Here is a 22,391-nt window from a genome sequence, read left to right on the forward strand (position 1 = left end):
TAGTTGTTTAGTTTGTATTTACATGCCAGACATATCTCAGGCTGAGATTTCAACTCACAAATTTAAATTGTGTATCCCAATTGGTTACTTGGGTTGTCTTTATAAAAAAATATTATATTATTCGCGTCGTGTAACATAATATTTATTTGATGCAAATAAATATGAGAGTGTAACATAATATTTACCTAATGCAAACAAATGTGAGAAGGTGGCATGAGCCCCACTCCGCTCCACACACAACCCCCTCCATGTTAGCTCGTGTCGAGTACTTGGGTTATCTTTATAGAAAAATATTATGTTGTTCAGGTTATATAACATAATATTTGTCTGACGTAGATAAATATAAGAAGACAGACATAGCCCACCAAAGCCAGCCCAGCTATAAGACCAAATAGGTGGCTGCTAAGCCCTCAATTTTGGAGGGCTCTAAATTCAAAAATTTATAATTTGTATATATTTTTTAATAATAAATACTTTATTAAAAAATGAAGTACAAAACACTAATTTATATCCCCTTCCCCATGCTCTTTGCCCAATTTTGTGTTCTGCCCAATTTTGTAATATATTCACAGTTCTCAATTCTCATAATCTCATTAAACCCACCCATTAAACTTACTTTTTACTTCCCTCTATTTCTCTTTCAAACTCTCACTTTACCTTTACCTTTCTCATTCTCTCACTTCAATACTTTGCAACAACACATCTCTGTTTTAATTAAAATATTATTATCGTTAAGAGTTTATCGTATTTTGTAGTTAATTAAACTTTATTTTTTTTTTAGTTTAATGAAATAATAGAATTTTCTTGTAAAAATGTATATTATTTATTTTTTTACAAAAAAAAAATAATACTATTAAAAATGTCTTAACAAATTTTTTTGCCTAAAGCCCCTAAATAAGTTGAGTCGGCTCTTGGCCCCACCCACCTCCACACACAAATCTCCCCTTGCTAACTCGCATTGGTACAGAACATGACTTTATTTTTATAAGGAGTTTTTTTTTTTTTTTTTGAATATCTAGCAAGTTATAGTGTTGGATAACAGGGTGTTAATCTCATGAGGTTAAGTGGCATCGAATTAATCACTCATGTCTTTAATCACTCGTTGAGATTTGAAGTCTTTAATCACTCATCCTATCCGCATGCATAAAAACATAGTGACTGTGAATTGTCCGGCCATAACAAATTGAAATTGCCCATTAATAATAATTTTCATCCCACCTTGCCCGCTCATTCATTCAATCCATCTCTTTATACTTTCGAGTCTTGTCGGTAACAAATGACATGTTTATATCATTTTTTATTGAAAAATACTATTAATATATTATTATGTATATTTTAGATTATATAATGATGTATTAATGTCTAAAATATCTTTACCCAAAACGGTGAGATGAGATAAGACAAAAAATATTTATATTATTTATGTGCATTATATAACTCAAAGTGTACATAAATAATATATAAATACCATGACTGCATCTGAGATGATGATAATGAAGGTTGTGTTCTCTTTGTTTTTTAATTTTTAATTTTGTGTTTTGAATTCATCTTCAGTTTTTTATTTTGATAGTCTATTTTTAAAAAATTGAAAATACGTTCTTTTTATTATTTTGAAAAACTATTTCTCAAAATAGAAAATTAGAAAACGCGTTCTCTTTAATCTTTTGAAAATAATTTTTTAATAATATTTTATTCAATAAATTTGATTATTCAGTAAATTAAAAATATTCAATATTAATATATTATTAAAAAATATATACATTTTGAAGTTAATGAATTTTATAATATTTTTTTCCTATTATAATAATAAAATACAAATAAATAAATGTGTTTTGAGTTTTGAGTTTGTTTTGGATGAATACACCCAAAATAATTTTTTGTTGTTTTGAGTTTTTTTATAATTTTTTTTTATTTTTAAAAATATATTTTTAAAAATAATAAAGAGAACGAGTTTTCTTTTATTTTAAAAAATTAAAAATAACTTAAAAATAATAAAGACAATGCAGTAAAAGCTTTTGAGTTTTGAAAAATCCTAGAAGGAAAGGAATATGAGGTTTCCATTTCCATCTCCATCTCTATTTAGTAGCCACAGGTTCCTCTTTTAAGGTTCTGGCATTTGACTATGACGCTGCTGTGTCCTACTGTATTTATTCTGAGCCAAAAAGCCCCATAACTGTCTGACTTTTGTTCAACCTTAATAAGTCATTTTCCAATACACTTGGTAGTTTTTAAAATCTTAAATATTTCTAAAAATTATTTTGGGCCACACCATAATATCGTACGAACAATTATTGGTGACAAAATCTTTTGTGGGACAAAACTTTCAGCTGCTAGCAAGCCCTCACGCTATAATGACCAGAAAACAGCACATAAAAGAACACTGTTTATATTTTGTTGATATTAGTAGCCAACCCACTCAATCCATCATTTCCCTCAATTTTCTATAACCGTACATGCTAGTATGAAAATAACCCTTGCCAACCCCTATGCGCATGGCAGAGACATAAAACACTAAAAGAATAACAACAATATTAGATGTTTGAATTATTGTGAAAATAGGGTCTAAGTGTGCTCCGTCATCATTTTGTGGGTTCCGTCCACACGATATAAAAAGGAGCTGTTTCCTGAAAATTCACTTCGAGTGTGAAGTTCACTCCGAATGTATATAAATTATGGTCACATCTAAATTTATTCAAAAGATGAATCAAAAAGAAAGACAACTCTCTTTCAGAACTAATTGGATGAACCTTAAAAAAAAAAAAAAATAACACTTGCCCATAAAAACATGCTTTCAATTGTGTGAAGATGATAAAGGTATAAATAATCAATTAAAAATTAACTTCTAATAGTATAATATGTTCAGTTTTATCTTTATTTTTTTTCTTACAAAACAAAATAGAGGAAAATATATATATCCTAATGAAAACTCCAGATATATGTAAAAAGAATAAATAATCAAGTGTACAAGTCGGGCCTGAAAATGTTGGGCCGAAGCCTGGCCAGTTCTTGGGCCAGGCCGCTATGTTGTCCGCTACAGTGAGCTCGGGGACAATTTCAGAGAACCCCACGCCTCTCCTCCAAAATTCTTCTTTCCCATGCCCGCAATGCCGTCTTGCCGGACTGGATTGCTTCCGCCGCCGGTCAAATCCTACGCAATAGAGCCTCCGTTATTCCCTGGCTCTATCTTCTACAAATCCAACGTCTTCAAAATAATGAGGTCTGTATACACAATGTATAATATATCCCTGTATATCTATGCTTTTCATTTTTACTGTTTTCATTCTCAGTTCTCTTTAGATGATTCAGATATGCAAGCAAGATCCAATTACAGGAGTTTAAACGCATGGATTACTTCGTGCAGTTGGCTGGAGTTTGTTGAAGTTTTTCACTCCTCTTTAAGCGTTGAAGGGAGCTGAATGTGAAGCCATTGCAATTTTGTAAAGGACTTTCCTGTATTTCGAGAGGGAATGAAAGGGAGGGCTACTGAGGAATTGGATCGTGTGATGGTAGGGCACTGTTTAGTTGCCGCAGTCTGTCAACGTCTTCTTTCACCTTTATGTCAGGTTTGATTGCTTTGCATTGCATGCATGTCAGATATTCGATGAAATTCCTCTGTTAGCTTATCTCTATCTAGTCTGTACTTCAAAAAGAACGGAATGCGTAATATTTGGGGCATGGACTGTGCGAATTGTGGCCCCTAATTATCATATTATATTATTATCGTGCATATATTATAGTACTGATGTGATATTTTAATTTAATTATATTTCATCATGTATTAAAATTGTGAGTAAAAAGATACTTGGGGTATTATATAAATTTAAAATTAAAAAATTTTAATTTTATCAATTGTTATATATTCATGATCTGAATATGTTGCAACCTATGATTAAACCTATTAAGCACAAATTGTGGTGCAGACTCAATCGTTTCGGCCGACAGAGGACCCTCCTGCGTGGAATGGAGCCCGCCAGGCTCGGCAATGAGCCTTCTTGATCGCGCATATACCCCTCTCCAAGGCAAGCATGCAGTTACATTTGATTAATTTCCTTATGATCTTGATGTGGGAGATGAATTGAATTATGCATTCAAAAGACGAATTTTTTTTGCATAATATCTCAAAATTTTTTGCCGAAAATATTAACACTGCCATGAATTCTAGTCAGGGAATAGTAAAAAAAATAAATAAATAAAACCATGAATGCTATGATTGGTATGACCAAATCCCACCTTAGTAGAGTATTAGGAAGCTCTTAGATATATTAATTGGTTCTACGAAGCCAACAATTACATCCAACTTGCAATTTTGGTTGAGGATCCTTGTGGTACACTTATAGTTACAAAGCTCTATTTACGAATTGTGCAATTAATTTTGCCAAAATTATTGACTTATGTTAATAATATTTGACATAATAATTCTTACCTAGGTTCAAATTGATCTCGGTACATCGTTCTCAGTGGCTTCTGGTTCTCCACCCCATTGTTTTATTCTGTTTCCGGCAATAGAAGCCTGCAAAATTATTCCAACATGAGGCTGCAATAAGATATTCAAGTGGGTAACTGTTGTATATTCTTTGATAAAACTTCACATTGATGATGTGATAGGACTGAAACAATCAAGTAGATACCTCTTTGTTCCAGTTAGTTCGAGGAATGATCCAATATAGGACACAAGTTTGTGCCAATGTACCCGACATCATGCCATACCAAATTCCCTGAGCAAATAAAAACGCATTTTACTAGATGATCTATTAGAATAAGTTATTGAAGTCCATATGCTCATAAAGGACTATTAACCGTTTTGCAATTAGGTTTTGGCTCCATTCTGCATTACAGTATTGTCTACTTTGGTCTAAGGTGTATGGGTGTATCTTGTACAATTTTATCTTGAAATGACCCCCTGCTATTTCCAAACTTACATTAATGTGAAATTGTCTTTTCGTAACATGGGCATTAGTTGAGGGTGAACTATAAGTGTACAAGAGATCCGGTATAGATTTCCCACACACGGTGCCACATGATGCAATTAAATTTTGGTTGTATTGCACACAAGGGTATTATATGCTTTGGCTAAAGCTGCATGGGCGTAGTCTACACATTTTAATCCTAAGAAGAGTCTTTGTGAGAAAATGGAGTGACCCATTATTTATAAGCCATACATCTTTCCTAAGTAGCACTTGAGATACTGTTGTGTATGTATGCATATTGCTTGATTACCTTTACTCCCATGTCAAAATAGTAACCCAAGAAGATGCCCAAAGGAATGCCAAGCAAGTAGTAGCACGCAATATTCACATAGGCAACAATTGCTTGCCACCCTGCTCTAATGGCCACCCCTGCAACAACCCATAATTTGGAACAACTAAGAGTGGGCGTTGATTAATTGAAAGCTGAAACAGTGAAGAGCACGAGATTGGAGAAGAAGAAGAAGAGGGACCTTAGAGAACAGGTTGGACATTGTTAATAACAATGCAAACTGCCAATGTTGGAGCGAGCTCATATACAAGCTCCTTCACCTCCGCACTGTCTGCGAACAATGCCAGGTACTGTTTTCTAAAGATGATGAGAATGAGAGAGATTACAATGCCGATCACCATTGAAGATAACACCACCACCACCACCACCACCGAGAACTTGGCTGTTCTTGGGTGGCCGGCGCCCAGCTCATTGGACACCCTTACACTGCACGGCACCACAAAAAACTCAGTAGCAGTAAGCTTCTCTAGAGCTGGCTGCCAACTTTACAGGATGATCTGGAAGTAGGAAACTGGAGTTGTAGTAGTAAGCTATACCTTATGGCTGCATTGCACCCAATAGCCACCATCATGGCCCAAACTAATATGTTGATGCTGCAAATAGAACCAGTAAGGGTATGCAATCATTTGCTTTGATAGTTTCATATATTGTCATTAAGACAGGCTAAAATTATATTTAACTGGCAAACTTTGTGTAACATTTCTCATTGAGTGATAAAAAAGATCAGAATAATTTATCTTAATGAACATACGCGAACTTCCTAGGAGTCACTCATTCTTGAACTTTGCCAGCTCAAATACTCTTAACCCGCGTGTTCTTTGCCTATATTCAGCCTAAAATGTATCTAGCTGGTGTTATTTTTTTCCTTACATATCCTCGATATATACTACCATTCTTTAGGCTCTTGGAGTATTACATTCTCCCCCCTCCCCTTGAGCACATGACATTCTCGTCATGCAACCTTACAACTTATTCCAGATCTTCTTCCCTTTGGAGGTTTCTATCTTAGATGTCTATCAAGAGTCGCTCTTTGTTCAGGCCCTCGCGTCCTAGTACCACTCCCTGCCCTCATCGGAACGCCTTCACCAAGGGTCGGTTCTAATACCACATGTAACATGCCACATCGAGTGATAAAAAGGACCGAAACAACTTACCCTGATGGGCCTATGCGAACTATCTAGAGGGTCACCCATTCTTGAACTTCCCTAATTCAAGCACGCTTAACCTGAAAGTTCTTTGCCTACATTCAACCCAAAAGGTATCTAGCTAGTATTGTTTTCTTTCTTACTTATTCTCGATATATACTACCCTTCTCTAGACTCTTGGGATATTACATTTTTGTAATATCCCGCATCAAGTGATAGGAAGGACATGAACAACTTACCTTGATGGACTTACGCGAACTTCCCAAGAGGTCACCCATCCTTAATCTTCACCAGCTCAAACATGCTTAAGCCGATAGTTCTTTACCTATATTCAATCCAAAAGGTATCTAGCTGGTATTGTTTTCTTTCTTACTTATCCTGAAAATATACTACCATTCTCTGGGCTTTTGGGGTATTACATTCTCCCAATTTTGAGCATATGACGTCCTTGTCATGCGATTTTATAATTGGTCCCAGATCTTCTTCCTTTTAGAGGCTGCCATCCTAGAAGCTTGCCAGAAGCCGCTCCTTGTTTAGGCCCTCGCGCCCCGATGCCATTCCCCGCCCTCATCGGACTGCCTTCACCAACGGTCGTTTCTGATACCACATGTAACATCCCGCATCGAGCGATCGGAATGATCGGAACAATTTACCCTAATGGACCTACGCGAATTTCCCAGAAGATCACCATTCCTTAAGCTTTCCTAACTCAAACACGTTTAACTCGGGAGTTCTTTACCTACATTCAGTTCAAAATGTATCTAGCTGGTGTTATTTCCTTCCTTACTTATCTTCAATATATACTATCATTCTCTGAACTTTTAAGATATTACACTTTACCTGAAACATTGGACTAAATAATTAAAATGTGTTACAGGTTATGGTCAATCGAGCTAGGATCGGATCAATCAGATTATGGAGAGAGAAGTTAAGTTAAGACCGATCAATTTGAGTTAGAAATTTAAGTTCTATCTCTTGATAATATGCTTTATCTTTTCTATAGGCTAAATACATACCTCTTCTGTATAGTTTTCTTATAAATAGTTCTGTGTGGTTGCAATAAAATTCATTCAAACCAATACAACTTACATTCAAAGCAATAATTGTTTACTTAAAAGGATTCTAGAGAAATAACATATTTAAGACCTCAAAATGGTAAATTCTTATCTTTATATGATATATTAATATATAATATATTATATTAAAGTATAATAGTTTGTAAATTTTTTTCCCTTAAAAAATTTGTCAAGCTATTTTTTGCCTCTAAAATTTATATTAAATTTGCATGAGTTTTCTAAAAAATATTAATAAATAATTTAAACTATTAATTAAGTTATAGAAAATTGTCCATTTATTTAAAATCTTATATCTATATCTTTATTCTATATATATATATATATATATATATATAGAATATTAAAATAGAATAGTCAGGCAAAATATTTTGTCAAGTGTAAATCAATGGTGAATTTTTTTTCTCTCAAAAACTTGTATTAAATGGAAGGTAGTAATTAATTAATTATTAATTTTACTTTAATAATTATATTATAATCTTGAAAATGTAATATCTTAACAAATTTATAAAAAATTATTTAAGATTGTCAAATGGTTGGGTCTTTTAATGCTAATTAATATTTAAGGTATCACATTTTTTAAACTATGGAAGAAATTAAAATTCATATTTTTAAAGTTTTGTTATTATTAAAAAACTTATTTTTACTAGTATTTAAGATTTTTAATTTATATTTATAATATAATATATAGAAAATAACAAACAGTGAAATATATTATAAATTTTATAATATTTATTTATAAATAAATATAATAAATAAATAAATAAATAAATAAATAAATTTACGAGTATTTTGTCAAATAACCTACTTAATGTGTTAATTATTCTTTAGTACATTGAATTATAATACATTGAATTAAGAGTGTTCTCAATTAGCATATTGAATATTGAATAATTAATTAAATTTAAATTTTGATAAAATCAGTTATTAAAAAAATTATAAAATTAATTTTGTTAGAATTATTTAAAATAATAAATTTATTTTTTTATTTTTAAATTAAATTCTCTCGTGTATCGGAGTAATTGTTTACTTAAAAGGATTCTAGAGAAATAACATAATTGAGACATCACAATGGTAAAGAAAGTGGGGACCCATACTACTACCCACCTATTTGTGATGTGATTTACTGAAAAAAGTGATTTAAGTAATAATTTTTTTACTTAGAAAGAGAAAAAGCGTAGAATATGAATGAAGGGACATAAATCATGTCTGTGGCTGTCAATTGTGGATCAAAAAAACAAATAAAATGCTAACACGTCGTTGAGACTTTTCTTCCCATGGATTCCTTGTCGTAGAGAAATCCAAAGGAAAGATAAACCACAAGCGTGTCTGTTGTGGGCCTGTGGCTTTAGATTGTAATTCCAACACGTGGTTAGACTTTTGCTCCGGCCCAAATGTGGGGACTGTGCTTTGTTTATCGTAATTATTAAGGTTTCCCATAATATTTTTTTTATTAAATTTATTGTGAAATCTACGTTTGATCATAGTTGATTAATCTCTATATAAAGTTTAGATTCTTATTCTCTCTTATTCTGAATCCTTGGAAGTAGCCATATAAAATGACATTTCAAACTTTGTATTCTACTTTTATAAAATTTTTTTTTTGACAAAAGACATAAAAATGTCCCCCAACTTTGGTTTTTTAGCCATTTGGCCCTCCAACGTTAAAATGAACTTATTGTGCCCCTAAATTTTTAATTTTGGAATAATCACATACCTCATCTAATAATATGTTGCACACGCGTACACGTGGTCTGACATGGACCCATTCATTGACTGAGCCAATGAGAGGGCACCATGTGTGACGTGACAGAAGGATTATTGCACGATGGAATTGGGTCTCAACTCTACAAGAGAGAATGTGGGGTTGGTAGTAAAGGATGCGGCGAAGGTTGGAGCTGGTGACCCTAGCCTCGTAGAAGAGGAAGGTGAAAATAGGGACGAAGGTAAAGACCCTCAGTGGTACTCAGTGCTGTTAATTCATAACTTCGTTTGCTTGGTGCCACCGTCGATTCACAAACATAAACTAGGCTAAGTAGCCATCAATTCACAAACATGAGTCGACATTTTTGTGCTCGATGCCGACATTTCCATGCAACACGAATCGATTTAATCTCAAATCTGCTTAGTGTTGCCGTCAATTCACAAACATAAACTAGATTGAGTAGCTGTCATCGTTGATTTAACCTCAAACAGGGTCAGTTGGCGGTAAAAAAGGCGAGAGGATAGTCGGCAGGAGGGAATACGAGAGGTCGGGGCACAAGGAAGGAGGAAGAAGAATATGATGGATGCTAATGAAATTTTTAGTTATTGCATGCTCCTCAATCGCGGGTGAATTCACGTGTTATGCTGAATTGACCAAGAGGTGTGTGATTGTTACAAAATCAGAAGCTGAAAGGCATAATTCTCATAGTAACTTCACCACAAGCAATAATATCTCAAATAAGATAATATCTTACATCAATGTGTTTTGTTCTCTTGTAAAACATCTTATCTTTAGTAAGAAAAATGACACTTTAACTATCACAATAAATTGAACTATCTTAAAGATTCTCACTGATTTCACCAAACAACTCTTTTAGCGAAATAACTCTTAACATACTCAATAGTTGCCATATATTTAGCTTTAGTATCAAAACAAAGTAATAGTGGAATGAAAGGTAGGCTTCCAATTGATAGCGCAACCACTAATGGTGATGTGAACGGTAAAGAAGTAAAGGCAAGGGTTGTCCAAGAGCATGTAAGTCTTGGGCCAATTACTTGTTCAAGGGCTAAAGAATTTAAAAAGAAACTTGAGTTATTTATTGGGAAGACTCCAACCCATTTGGAAGAGTTAGAATTCAAAGTGAAGAAGTTAAAGCCCAAATTAATCATATTGCTTGTTTACTCGAAAGCTCAGGACCAGAATACAATCTATGCACTCCATGATCAAGCCCAAGTAATCAGCCCATCTGCCAGGCTCAAGTCTTTCCAACAAGCCCAAGTCTCATAATTGATGGCATGAATGATATCACCCTTCATTTGTCCTTTATGTTTGAGAGTGTTTTGTCTTGTTTGTATCATTGTATTTTATCATCATGACTTCATTTGTCAAAAGTGGTTGTTTTTCTTTATACTTTTTGTTTGTCTTTTATTATCATTAGCCATATTTTGTCAAAAAGAGGCATTCGTGATTTTCTTTGTCAAAAGTGGCATGATAATATTTTACTTTATGCTTTTGGTTTGTCTTTTATCATCATTAGTCATCTTTTGTTAAAAGAGGCAATGATGTTATATGTCTTTAATTATTAGGTTTGTCTTTAAGACTAGTATTTTTATGAAGAAAGTGCAGAGATCATTTTTATCCTAATTCTTATCTAAGCAATTCATTTGTTTTGTGGCGAATTTACTTGATTCTTATCACTCTTCCTTCTTCTATCTTAGAGTGTGGCGAATCGAAACTAGTATTTTCTTATTTGTGGCGAACTTTCTTATCAAATAAGGGGTGCTAGTATTTCTTTTGTATTTTGGGCACATCAAATGGTGAAAACATACCCAGCAAGTAATTTTCTTTTGTTAAGATCTCTTACAAAATTAAAATCAACAAAACATATGACTCCATCTCCAGTCTTTCCAAACTATAAACAAATCATGCATCAGCAGCACCACGTAAATATCGCAAAATCAATTGGATTGGCCTTTAATGTTCTTTACTAGTGTTAACCATACAATAGCATACCTTAGCATATATGAGACACCCCATTACACTAGAGTATAGAATCAATTTCAAAGTCCACCTGAATGCCAAAGCTCTGTTGAACTGTAGGTTTAGATTCTTTTGAAGACAAAGCATGAAGCATGGCATTTTATCAAATTCCAATAATGTATCATCTAAATCTATTTGTGCCAAAATTGCTCACATCTTCACTTGCCATAATGAAAATCTAATATTTATGTCCAACAATGGAATATCATATTTCAAGATTGTTGTTGCTAATATCAAATAACCCTAAATAGTGTCAAAAGATTGATAAAAAAAGACTAATAGAAAACAGATCAGGATAGCAGATTTGGACCACAAATCTAGACAAGACATATTTGTATTTGTTAAATCTGTGTTGGATAGACTTACATGTTGGATTTGGTCTAAATGGATAAGATCTAGTCAAATTTGGTTTGATTGGCCATCTGGACTAGATCTGCATGATCTAGGCAGATCTAGGTTGATAAAGCTCAGATTGGTCGATAGCCGTGACAGAAAGCTTAGAAGCTGTTGTTGATGACAACGACAAATGAGACAAGGATTGTTGTCGATGACAATGGCAAAAGGTGACAAGGACCAATAATGATAGTGGATTCTAGTTGTTGATGGTGATGAAAAAATACAAAGGCCGTGAAATCTCAGGAGCCAACGACGGACAAAATCATCAACGATAACAGCGAAAGGTGAATAGGCGACAGATTTGAGTGAAGATGAAAAATGTGATCAAAGAAGGTTGAGGGTGCATGGTTAGAGTCATTGATCGAGGAAGACGAACAAGCTTCCAGAGAAGACAAATAGTTGCCACAACTGGAAACAAACAACGACAATTGGAAACGATTAGTTGCTAGCAAATGTGAAAATAAAGATAGTGATCGAAAAAGATGCGTTAACCAGATGAGGCATAGGAATAGGCGATCGGACGATCGCCTATGGTCAACGGCGAATGGCGAAGAGATTAACGGTGGTCGAGGGTGACGGAACACAAGCAGCTAATGGCGACGACAACTAGAAACCTTAGGTGATAAAGAAGGTGAAGGGTTGCAGATATGATGGCTGAGATTAAAAGATGTTGATGGTTTAATCCAATAGCTTTGATACCAATTTGAAAGAATTTAGAATTGAAAATGAACCACGATCAAATTATCAAACACATAAACGAACATAAAAGTTTTACGTGGAAAACCAGAATTGGGAAAAACTATGGACAGAAAGAACAAAATATTATTATGATGATATTGCTATAATAATTTTAGTGTATTAGGTACATATTTATAGATCTACCACTCATCTATAAATGTTTATAAAATGGGATTTATATAAGTTTATATTCTGATCAGAAGATAAGCCACAAAGAAGATAAATCTTCAATCGAAATTGTATCCAATCACAATCAAATTTGAATTTCGAGTCACAATTATCACAAACTCTACCTTGACACGAAATTCAAATATAAAATTATTCATAATTCTTTCTTTCAACAAAATTATGGAGAACTAATATTCCTGATGAATACCAACCAAATCCACATTGTGCTCAAACTTGGTAGTAGATAGTGACTTGGTTAACATATCTGCAGGATTATCATAAGTGCTTATTTTTTTTCATAGTAATTTCACCACAAATAATAATATATTGAATAAAATGATATCTCACATCAATACGCTTTGTTCTCTCATGAAACATTTGATTTTTAGTAAGAAAAATGACACTTTAACTATCACAATAAACTGAACTGTCTTGGAAATTATCACTTATTTCACGAAACAACATTTTTAGCCAAATAACTTTTCAACAGCCTCAATAATTGTCATATATTCAACTTTAGTATTAGACAAAGCAATAGTGGACTTTAAGGTAGCATTTTAACTAATAACACAACCATTGATGGTGAAAACATACTAGTAACTAATCTTCTTTTGTCAAGATCTCCTGCAAGATTAGAATCAATAAAACATATGACACCATCTCTAGTCTTTCCAAATTGTGAACATGCATTAGCATTCCCACGCAAATATCGCCAAAATCCATTAGATTTTCTTCTAATGTTCTTTACCAGGGTTAACCATGTATCTACTAACCGCACTCATTGAATGAGCCAAATCTGGGCGTGTACATACCATAGCATACATGAGACACCTTACTATATTAAAGTATAGAATCAATTTCAAGCTCCACCTGAATATCAGAGATCTGTTGACTTGTAGGATTAGATTCTTTTAGAGACAAACCACAAAGTATAACATTTTATCAAATCTCAAGAGTGCATAATCTAAATCCATTTGTGTTAAAATTACTCGTATCTTCACATAGCACAATAAAAATCTAATATTACAGTCCAACAATGTGATATCATATTTCAAGGTTGTCTTTGCCAATATCAAATAATCCCAAATAGTGTTAAAAGATAAATAAAGAAAGGCCCAACAGAAAATAGACTAGGATAGCAGATTTGGACTACAAATCTAAAAGAGATCGATCTGGGTTGGACAGATGAAGGGTTATATTTAGATAGATTTGCCATAGATCTTCCAGATCTGGGAAAATCTATGCCAGCAAAACTTTGATCGGTTCATGGTCATGGTAGAAAACTCAAAAGTCGTCATTGACTTCAACTTCAAACGACACAGGGATTGTCAGCGATGGCAATGGTGAAAGGCAACAAGGATCGTCGATGATAGTGCAGTCTAGTCATCGATATATTGAAAAAACACAAAAGCTAATAGATATGGCAACACATTGATGATCAAATATGAGATAGGGATAAGCAACGACAATGGCGAAAGCTTAGAGGCTGTCATCGACGGCGATGGTGAAATCTCAGGGGCCAACGACGGACAAAGTTGTCAGCAATAATGGAAAAATTTGAATAAGCAACAAATTTGAGTAAAGACAAAAAAAGAGATTAGAGAAGGATGAAGCCAAACGAATGGGGTCATCGGTTGGGGAAGACGATCAAGCACTCGGAGAAGACAAACGATCACTACAATTAGAAACAAATGATGACAACTAGAAATAGTCAATCATTAGTGGAGGCGAAGATGAAATGGATGATTGAAGAAGATGCATCAACTAGAGGAGGCACAAGAACAAGCAATCGAATGGTCGCCTGTGGTTGACGACGATTGGCGAAGAGACTGACTATCGTCAATTGCGGCGGAGGATAAGCGGTTGATGGCGACTAGAAACCCTGGGTGAAAAAGAAGGTGAAGGGTTGCAGATCTAATGGCTGATATTAAAATATACTGATAGTTTAATCCAACGCCTTTAGTACTAATTTGAAAGAATTTAGGATTGAAAACAAAACACGATCAAACCATCAAACACACAAACAAACATAAAAATTTTATGTGAAAAACCCAAGTTGGAAAAAATCACAGGGAAAAAGAACAAAATATCATTATGATGATATTACTGCAATAATTCTAAAGTATTGTGTTGTTTTTTATAGATATACTACTCATCTATAGATGTATATAAAAGGGTATTTATGTAAACTATATTCTAATCAGAAGATGAGTCACGAAAAAAATAAATCTTCAATTGTAGATGTGTCCCAATCTCATTCAAATTTGAATTTTGGATCACAATTATCACATATTTTAATTAAAATGTTATGGTAAAAACAATGCCTTCTTTATGTTTTAGAAGACCTACTACTATGATGAAGCTTTTGCTAATATAGAAACATATAAAGTATGATAACAAGATGCAATCAATATGAACAAGATCATGGCTTTTGTACCATAAAGAGAAGTGGAAGCGAATTGAAAGTTAAAATTAGTTTTTGGATTTCAAATATTATGCAATTTAATTATGATATTTTGTTATATAAGAGAATGACTCAGATGTAAAGGACACAACATAGTTTTAACATTAAGAAAACTATCATATAAATAATAGGAGAACTAACAAACCAATGATCTTGTCTTAACCATATATTTTTTGTAAGTAATATACTCATAAGACATTTCTTGGGCTATATGTAAGTAATAAACCAATTATCCTTTTTATTTCATTTATAAGTAAACAATAATATAAATTTAAATTATCATCTTATAATTGTATAAATTTATATATATTTTTATTCTATATATGATGGTGAGAGGATTCGACACTATGCTTATTTATAAATTCACCCCCAATACCCTTTTCAAGGAAGTGTAAATCATTTTGCTACCCCACGTGTCATAGCATATCATGTCTTTTGTTTGCTAAAATGTGATGTGCCTTACTAGCTCATTCTATTGCCTGAGGAAGCCATTCACGCTCGAGATGTCCTACTCTAGACTTTGAGAATCTTGGGGAAGGATCTTGTCTAGAATTATGCTTGCTCAATTGTTGGGAGTTCGACTTATAGAAAGGGTAAGGTCTTAACATGTGAAGTCTCTTTAACATCTATCTTCATGGTTATCTAGTATTCACCCTAACTCCATCTCGAATACTAACTTGATCGTTGGAGGCTATACCCTGGGATGGGAGGCCAGGGTATAGCCTCACCTTTGTAGGACTCTAGATGCTTGGTGTACCTGGTGACCTCCCCAACATCATCAAGTGGAGTCCATCAAGGGTTCCTATCATTTAGTAATCTACGTAATTAGACCCCCAAGCACTCCCTTACTATACCTCCTTATCATGCACCCTCACCTTGGATCCACCAAAGTAGGTAGCACTAAACTTCCTCAAATGTCAACAGAGCTCCTCTTCCTCCTCCTCCTCTAAAGTAGGTTACTATTGAATGCATTTCTAATCTCAAGTTACAGGTTTAGTTGTAGACGCAAATGCTTAATGGATTCATTAAGGACTAATAAAAGCAGTAATAGCAACAACACCATAACCCTTCGATCGATAACTCTTAGCAGCAAGTGCAAGAGCAAGAGTAGAATAGCAACATGAATAGAAGTGATCCATGCATTGAGAGTAACAAAAGAACAGTCCTCGAGGCCTGAGGAATAAAGACCAGGCCCAAGGCCTCTGCCTCCTCGGTTCACAATCGCCCCATAACGATCAAGTTGAGTAATAGTAGAGAATATAACTTCTAAGAATGAGAAACCAATTCCAGAAGAAAAGGTAGGAGGCCTCTTCAAAGCGAAGATCAAACTAACCCCTTAGTTACTTAATTATGGCTAGGATCCCTTCAAAGAAATTCATGATACCATTCATCAAGCCATACAATGGCTTAACAAATCTTGATGTTCACATGGATTTATTCTCATCCCACATGCTCGTCTAAACGACTTCAAATGGCATATGGTGTCATTCTTTGCTACACTAGAAGACAATGCTCTAATTTCATACCCAAGTTTGTCCTGTGACTTTATCATGAGTTTTGAGTAGCTCAAGACCCAATTCCTAACCCATTTTGCATCATGTTGGTGACATTTCAAGACCTTTATGACCTTGGTAAATGTCAAGCAAAATCCAAGTGACTTGCTTAAAGAGTACCTTGCTTATTTTAGTGAAGAGGTCTCTAGTATCCAAGACTTAGATCAAGGGGTGACTATGGCGACCTTTTAGCATGGCCTAAAGTTGTGCCCTTTTGTCACGAACCTAGGGTTCGTGATGGGTTAGAAGAGGAATTGGGGAATGAAATCAGAATTGTAGGAGGGGGAAATGGGGGAGAAATCAGTAGAAAGGGAGAGAGTAATAGAGAGAAACGAGAGGGAGAATTGGAGAGAAATGTAGAGAGGAAAATAGAGATTCAATATCAATTTTTCAGCATCCCCTAACAAACCAATAGCAGTAGCCTTATATAGGCATTACAAGCTCAATAGCAGCCTAGCACATGCACCCCATGTGCTTCTAAAATATCTCCTAACTATTATTATAATACTATTACTATATTGCCCTTGAATTACTACTTGGGTCATGACAATTCCCCCCTTCTTGAGAGAGTTTTTGTCCCCAAGAACTTACAACAATTTAGTCATTGCTCCTCAACCAATACCAACTCTCTTTAGCTTGATTGTTCTTTCTTTTATCATTCCCTTTCTAGGCCGCTTCTTCTTCCTCGTTCTGAAGTGTCCAAGATCAACTCCAAGCCTAAGTTGCCCCACTTCCATAGGAGAAACTTTATCGGATCCAAGCCCCATACAACCACCTCTCCGTATAGCTGTCCAATCAATTTCGGCCTTCCATTGAAGAACATGATCAGCCACACCCAACTTGACATGGTTAACAGTTGAAACTTGAGTCTAAAGGAAGAATTAACTGTGTCCTTGACTTCCTTTGATAGTTCATCCCCATCCCATACCAATAAGTAAGGTAAGCATGTATTCTTTATTGCTGTAATTTCATTTCCATCCATCCCACTGCCATATTCTACTGCAAAACTTCCAGCAACATCCTCCACATTGATGGATGGTCCTTTAATCTGATTTGTCTGATCCAATGTTGTCCCATTTTCCACAAACTTCTGATTTGGAGCAGTCCCAAACCCTTCCGCCCCTATTATTTCCTTGCAGCCTTTCAACAGATGCCTCTTGGGGTATTATTTTTTCTTCCTCCTTGTTAAAACTTCCGTGATAATCATCGAAGTATTTCGCTGGAAAATTGTAATGATATTTCTTAAATAGTATCATTGCAAATTCTTGCAACTTCTCGCGAAACATTCGACCGAATTCCTTGCACTCTTCATCAAACCCACTGCTAGTTCCATTGTTCAATTGGCTGATCCCCTTCTTATGTTCTTTGTTGCTACCAACTGAAAATGCAACCCCATTTGGTTGCCCTTGAGGCTTCATTCCAGCTGAAAAGGAAGCATTCTTTTGCTGCAATTGAGTCTCCCATGGCCTCACATATGTCCCGTTTGCCTTGGCGTAACTTTTATGGGCGAAATCAGCCATAGGCCAAGAAACTGGAACTCCTTCCACCTTGCTTCACCTCCCAAATTCACATGCCCGAACCAGGGATTGCTCTATTGCTGGGAAATTAATCAGATTGGTTGGAAATAGCCTAAAGGAATCAGAATTCACCTGGACAGCTTGCCGACGAAGTCCGCTGCCTCTCGAACTCCAATCCTGAACACTACGACCGCTGTCTATCCCCCTAGCCATCTGCGTCTAACAAAATTAATGGTAGTTCTTCTCAACCCAATCATTGCCCAAGGTTCCCAGACCACTTGCGATCACCTCTGATTCCAAAATCACCAAAACTCACTTCTGGTTAAATAGCTACACCCACTCCCGAGTTCAAATCTCAATGTTTCTGCTATGCAAATACTTCCGGAACTTAATTGAATTGATTCGGCCTCCAGATTCACCTCACGAAACATCCACTACAATTCACCGTCTGGGTGGGAATCCCCAACTGATCAAATCGGCAGCATCAGCAATGCACCTGATTGAATTCACACTCACCTCACCCAGAATCGCTTCTCACCATTTGGATTAGACTTGCTTACTCGTGCTCGCTTCACCCAATCACCGTTAGTTTGGGTTGGAATCGCCTCCACTCTGATTTGCTAGAACCGCATATGACCAGCAACTCACTGATGTTCAACAGCGACATAGGTAGTTGCTTCTCGTCATCAACTTCCTAATTTGCGTCAATTGCCGAAGGCCGCCCGAGTTCCAGCGGAAAACGATCACTCAGAATTGGCCTTGGTTAACAAAGAGAACCGTCGATCTCCATTTCCAGTCCTTCAAGTCGCCTCTAAAGTGAGTCTTGTCCTCGCCTTCAGCAACCTGACTCGTCTCCGACACTACTACTTGAATTCGTCAGATGATGCGCAACTGCAGGCCACGAGCTTTCGAGAATGCATTTGATGGACTCACTCACCAATCGCGAGAGTTGTTTGTTCGCAACGCTTCGGCTCACCCGCTCACCGTCCAATGGTCGGAGGACCATTGGCTTTGTTGTAATATTCTCGGAATTACAGCGAAGCTCACCTGATAGAATTCGCCAAGACACAGCTATCGTTGATGATCAACGATCACCAAAATTCCTACCACGCTTCCGTTGCGCCTTCAATTCCGAGTCTCTATTTGATCGAAGGAACTCGCCTTTTGGATTAGTTGGCTCTGGATGTGCTTCAGCTCTGGATCGCCTTAATCGCAACCAGTAGGTGAGATCCAGCCTCTCTGTTCCGCCTTAATTAGCTGCTAAAATTTTCGAAATCACAACTGAGAATTGATCAGCTCACCTCTGAGTTTGCCTTCAAAATTCCAAACCGAACTACAACGATTTTTCCAGAATCACCGCAGAGGATCGCATTGCTCTGCTTCGAATTGGCTTGATTACTTCATAACCAGATCGGACAAGGACAACCACCGAATTTCAGAACTCACAGCCGAGGAACATGCTCTGATACCATTTGTCACGAACCTAGGGTTCGTGATGGGTTAGAAGAGGAATTGGGGAATGAAATCAGAATTGTAGGAGGGGGAAATGGGGGAGAAATCAGTAGAAAGGGAGAGAGTAATAGAGAGAAACGAGAGGGAGAATTGGAGAGAAATGTAGAGAGGAAAATAGAGATTCAATATCAATTTTTCAGCATCCCCTAACAAACCAATAGCAGTAGCCTTATATAGGCATTACAAGCTCAATAGCAGCCTAGCACATTCACCCCATGTGCTTCTAAAATATCTCCTAACTATTATTATAATACTATTACTATATTGCCCTTGAATTACTACTTGGGTCATGACACCTTTCTCTTACTCTTTATCTAAGAAACCTTCTCAGTTTTACTCAAAAATCTTAAATGGAGCATAGATGCCTGGTTCTTGAGCATTGAAAAGAAAGGGTAAGTAGCTTAAAAAGAAAGAAAAGAAAGTGAAATTGGTTCCTTAGTACCAGCTTGATGAAAAATGCAAGCTACTCAACACTTGGAGGAGTTCATTTCAATACACCTCTCTCAACTATCCTTATTCTGCCATACTGATGCATATCTAACATAGGGATATTCTCCCCTAGCTAGGGAAAATGCAAGCATTGCTAAGTACAATGAATTAAGATAAGTATTGTTGGTTCAATCGTGATCGTGGCCATGATAGGGACGAGTGCTTGTAGTTAAAAGATTTTATTCAAGATCTCATAAACAAAGGCTTCCTTAGTAACTACATTACTTAGAAAAACGACTGTCCCTATGAAGGCCTGAGCATGCCAAGGGATGAAGTTAATCTCAATCACACAATAGATAAAGGCAACCTGACTAACAAAATCGTTTCCTAACTCTCCCAAGATAGGAAGGGAAACAACTTCCTAAAGAGCTAAAACAACATCTTATCATCCATACCTTAGTAGTTAGTGCTCACCCTAGCGACCAAATGACTAAGTTGGCGTCTAAGAGGCCTTGTTATGACGAGGTGATTCTATTTAGTGACAATGATTTACTCGACAAGTCGAATCATGATAACCCCCTTGTCATTTCTACCAAGGTAGTCAGTTGCATGGTTTAGTGCATATTAGTCAGTATAAGGAGTTCATTTGAAATCCTTTACTTGTAGATGAACTAAAGGTTAGGTGACCTTCAGCCAGTCCAAACCACCCTAATTGGGTTTAATGGGGAGGTGGCAGAACATAACCTCATCTAGATGTCGATCATTGTCAAAACTATGCCTAGGGAATCCATAATGGTGTTAAATGTCCTTATTCCCGATGTGCCCCTACAACATGATTTCGCACTCTATAATTTTTGTGTAAGTTCAAAAAATGTCGACCTTCACTGTGACATGTTGAAAGTTTTTCAAAACTATCGACTTGTTTGATAAAATAGTTGACTGTTTGCATGATACTATCGACAAGTTGCAAAATTTGTTGACTTAATTTTTTAAAGAAGTTAACCATTTTTCTAAAGATATCAAAAGTTTGCCTTAAGCTGTAAGAGGTTTCAAATTCTCAATGGAAACAGTCGACCAGTTTGAAAAGCTGTTGACAGTTTCTTCACAAATAACTAGTTTTTGCAGGTAATAAATGCTTCTAATAGCTCTTGAAATGGATAATTAATTCAAAACACAAGAGAAACCTATAAATACCAGCCCAATGATGCACTAAAGAAGGTTACCAAGCATATATAAGCTTCAAGTGATCTCATCATTTATTCAAGTGCTCAAATTTTCAATCTTTCTCTCAACCAAGGTTGTAATTCATTTGTTATACTTTATTAAAGTCTTATTGTATATTTTAAAGAGACATTGTAACTGAGAGATTCAACTCTCATATATTCTCAATTGTAATCTTTGTGTATTTCCTAACAGTTTTCCTAGAAGGCTTACTTGGGTGCAAGTAAGAGGTTGTATTTACCTATCCGGTTGCTAGAGGGTCTACTTGATTTCAAGTAAGAGGTTTTAGTGTATTTTGAAATCCTTAGGGGGCGTTTAGTACGGGAGAAGGTTTTAAATTCTTGGAATTCATGATTCTTGGAAATGCTCTTAAAAATATTTGATTTTCAGGATTTATGCAATTCTATGTTTGGTTAGGTTTAAACATTCTCAGGAATGTTGAGTATTTTTTTTCGAAAATCTTATATTCCTATGTTTGGTTTAAATGTAACATTCTCGAGAATTCATATTCTTTTTTCAAAATTACTCTTATTTAATTTTTATTTAAAAATGATAAATTCCTTTTACTATATAAAATATTGGGACCCACAACATTTTTAGAAAGTCAAAAAAATATCATTTTTTACACATTATGTATATATATGCATGTATATATATATAATATATATATACATAATATATATGTTTGTATGAATATCTACTTTAATATATATATATATAATATTTTATAATAAATAATATAAATATATTATAATATATATTTTTATGTTTAATATATAATATGTAAATATATATACATATATATGTATATATAATATATTTATATAAATATAAATATATGTATATATAATATATGTATATGTATATACATATATATACATATATATGTATATATTTATATAATATATTTATATATATAATATATATAAATATATTATATATATAATATGTTTGTATGGGGTTATAAAGGGTAAGAGGGTGTTCTAGTCTTTTTCTTTGTTAAAAACATTCCCAATTTCATAGGAAACTTGGATTCCCAACCCCCTTGGAAATCTTTTTGTGGGAAAGTTGTTTAAAAATTATTCTTGGAAATCTTATTTTCTAGGATTCTTTTTATAAAAAAATTGTACTAAACATGGAAATACAGATTCTCAATCTAACATTCCCAAGAATT

At 34.9% G+C, this 22,391-nt stretch overlaps 1 protein-coding gene and 1 long non-coding RNA gene across 4 annotated transcripts; one reads left to right on the top strand and one right to left on the bottom strand.

Annotated features, from left to right (window-relative positions):
- The first annotated feature begins 3,071 nt into the window (after positions 1-3,071).
- LOC127810279 (uncharacterized) lies at positions 3,072-4,020 on the top strand. Of its 3 annotated transcripts, none has more exons than XR_008025399.1 (3): positions 3,072-3,217; positions 3,298-3,563; positions 3,921-4,020. It is a non-coding gene; the product is annotated as an uncharacterized LOC127810279 (long non-coding RNA). The 3 variants fall into 3 exon arrangements; XR_008025401.1 differs by having other exon boundaries at positions 3,307-3,563; XR_008025400.1 differs by having other exon boundaries at positions 3,362-3,563.
- Positions 4,021-4,429: 409 nt separating this feature from the next.
- LOC127809275 (protein DETOXIFICATION 31-like) lies at positions 4,430-18,268 on the bottom strand. The gene is made up of 6 exons (XM_052348039.1): positions 18,188-18,268; positions 17,285-17,595; positions 5,793-5,849; positions 5,478-5,682; positions 4,629-4,715; positions 4,430-4,510 (listed from the first exon to the last, which is right to left on the bottom strand). Exons 1-6 carry the CDS (start codon positions 18,266-18,268, stop codon positions 4,430-4,432), a joined length of 822 nt encoding a protein of 273 aa, XP_052203999.1.
- Between the last annotated feature and the right edge of the window lie 4,123 nt (positions 18,269-22,391).

Source organism: Diospyros lotus, chromosome 9 (assembly GCF_014633365.1).
Source record: "Diospyros lotus cultivar Yz01 chromosome 9, ASM1463336v1, whole genome shotgun sequence".
NCBI lineage: Eukaryota > Viridiplantae > Streptophyta > Magnoliopsida > Ericales > Ebenaceae > Diospyros > Diospyros lotus.

Coding starts and splice junctions, on each gene's coding strand:
- LOC127809275 (XM_052348039.1), bottom strand. CDS start 18,268: ATGGCTAGGGGGATAGACAGCGGTCGTAGTGTTCAGGATTGGAGTTCG. Junction 17,596..18,187: donor TTCGTCGGCAAGCTGTCCAG/GTGAATTCTGAT, acceptor ACATTGGATCAG/ACAAATCAGATTAAAGGACC. Junction 5,683..5,792: donor GGGTGCAATGCAGCCATAAG/GTATAGCTTACT, acceptor GGTGCCGTGCAG/TGTAAGGGTGTCCAATGAGC.